Consider the following 2269-nt stretch of genomic DNA (forward strand, 5'->3'; position numbering starts at 1 on the left):
CTTGAGAAACGCCTTGTTCGCCTCTTCGAGATGCATTGAGATGTAGAAAATCTTCTCTAATGACGTGTTCTTTGCACAAGACGGTGGCGTCTCGCCAGTATTCCGCACCGTCGCCAGTCGGTTCATTTAGGATGAGCTCCGTGGACAAGCGCACGGGTGAGGCTTGGCGTTCCGATGTGCGAGCCGGTGGTACCTCGAGCAGCGGCGTCGTGGTCTCCGTACCGCCCGTACCCGCCTTTGCGGGTTCCGTCATGTTGAGCCGTCCCTGAGCTGCGCACGATGAAATACCTGAGAAACGTCGAGACACGTGTAAGAAATGCTGCACGAACCGAGAACGTTCGAGAGACGCGTGAGAAAAACACTATGCGAATCGAGAGTCGTTAGGGTCTTGTATTGAGCACGTGAAAAAGTCTATTTACACTCGCGGGAGCGCGTGAACATGTTTGTGTAACACTCGCGAGCGCGCGTGAGAATGTCTGTATGTATTTCACTCGCGGAAGCGCGCGATAATGTCCACGTGGCATGTCGTGAAGGACATGCCCTGTTCACATGATCTGTGTCTGAGCTACACTCTAATTTCCACGCATCCGGCTCGAAGGACCAAATGTTCGCGAAATCGCTGATTAATCCCGGCGATGGAAGCGGGATGAGAAGGACGCGCGTGGAAGGTGTTAACTAAATATTCACTTTATTTTTGTGTAACTCAGACCACAGTCTGAGCCGTCTTTAATACGTCTTTAATGCGTCAAAATTGATACAATCTGACCTGAGAGTGATGAGCGGTGAACAAAATGAGATGTCTATATAGTCCGTGTAAATGAGAGGCAATTATATTAATTGCCGTCCTCTTCGATGAATCGCCCGTGAGCCGGTGAGACACGTGGCGGTCGGCACTCGCGCACATGTGAGTCTGAGTCGTCGTGTTGATGTACCCGAGTAAAGCTGGATGAGCGGTCGCTTTACATGCTAATGCAGTATCTCGGCAGCTGTAATCACTGCGGTGGGCACTTCAATGTGTAGTCACAATCGAAAATGCACAGAGCACACGTCGTGCGTCTGATCACTGCGCGGCCATTTGTACAACTCTGAATATCGCGAGGAAGACGTTGGCGATGAGCGCGCCCGTGCGTGCGCCAGCTGTCGCGGTGATCGGGCGTCGATACCCGATCGATGCTGACATCTGATCGGACGGCGCAACGTTAACGGTATCTCGAACACCAACCAAAATATATTAAGAAGATAATTGATTCAGTCGGACTTGAAGAAGCGAAGATTTCCAGTTACCTATTGGATCCAGGATACGAAAATATAGAGAACTCAGAAGATGTGATGGAGGACAGTACAAAGTATCAGAAGCTGATTGGAGAACTACTCTATGTTGCTGTACATTCACGACCAGACATAGCAGCCACCGTTTCGATTTTGAGCCAAAGAATAAAATGCGCAAAAGATTTAGACTGGACAGAAGCTAAGAGGACAGTAAGATATTTAAAGGGCACTATCGAATGGAAACTCAAACTCGGAGACAACACCAAGGAAGATGAAGAATCACTGATTGGATATGCGGATGCAAATTGGGCGCAGGACAAGGCAGATCGTAAGTCTAATAGCGGATTTATTTTCATGTTAAATGGAGGCACGATTAGTTGGGCGTGTCGCAAACAAACGTGTGTGGCACTCTCTACAACGGAAGCGGAATACATAGCGCTTGCCGAGGCTTGTCAAGAAGGAATCTGGATTGGAAGATTGCTGGAAGAGTTCGGGATAACGTCCACGACACCATTGAAGATTTACGAAGATAATCAGAGTTGTCTGAAGCTATTGCGCGCGAAAGGTTTCAACAACAGAACGAAACATATCGATACAAAGTATCATTTTGTAAAGCAATTAAAGGAAAGTAACGTAATGGATTTTGTATACTGTCAAACATCAGATATGATAGCCGATATGCTAACAAAACCATTACATGGAATCAGATTGAAGAGGCTTGCAGAATTCAGCGGACTTAAGGACTGGAGCAAGTAATGTCATCGGTGAGGAGGACTGTTGGAGTATTCGTCACTGTACACCGACGACATTTCCCTAGACCAATCATAACCTTTCATCCTTTTTTCGAGCCGCTACTCTCTATGTACTCTCTATGGTCTATACCCTTTTGTCTCAACCGTCTTTCACGAGATAGATTGTATCACAAGTCCTTCATTAAAGAAATCGCATAATGAACTGCGTATAAAGTGTATAAACTGCGTTATTACATCCTGTATCCTCT

General features: G+C 46.9%; 1 protein-coding gene across 1 annotated transcript; it reads left to right on the forward strand.

Annotated features, from left to right (window-relative positions):
- The first annotated feature begins 1329 nt into the window (after window positions 1-1329).
- On the forward strand, window positions 1330-2025 carry LOC139815409 (uncharacterized). The gene has a single exon (XM_071782338.1). The coding sequence runs from the start codon at window positions 1330-1332 to the stop codon at window positions 2023-2025; it is 696 nt and encodes a 231-aa protein (XP_071638439.1).
- Window positions 2026-2269: the final 244 nt, after the last annotated feature.

Source organism: Temnothorax longispinosus, chromosome 6 (assembly GCF_030848805.1).
Source record: "Temnothorax longispinosus isolate EJ_2023e chromosome 6, Tlon_JGU_v1, whole genome shotgun sequence".
In the NCBI taxonomy this organism is placed as follows: domain Eukaryota; kingdom Metazoa; phylum Arthropoda; class Insecta; order Hymenoptera; family Formicidae; genus Temnothorax; species Temnothorax longispinosus.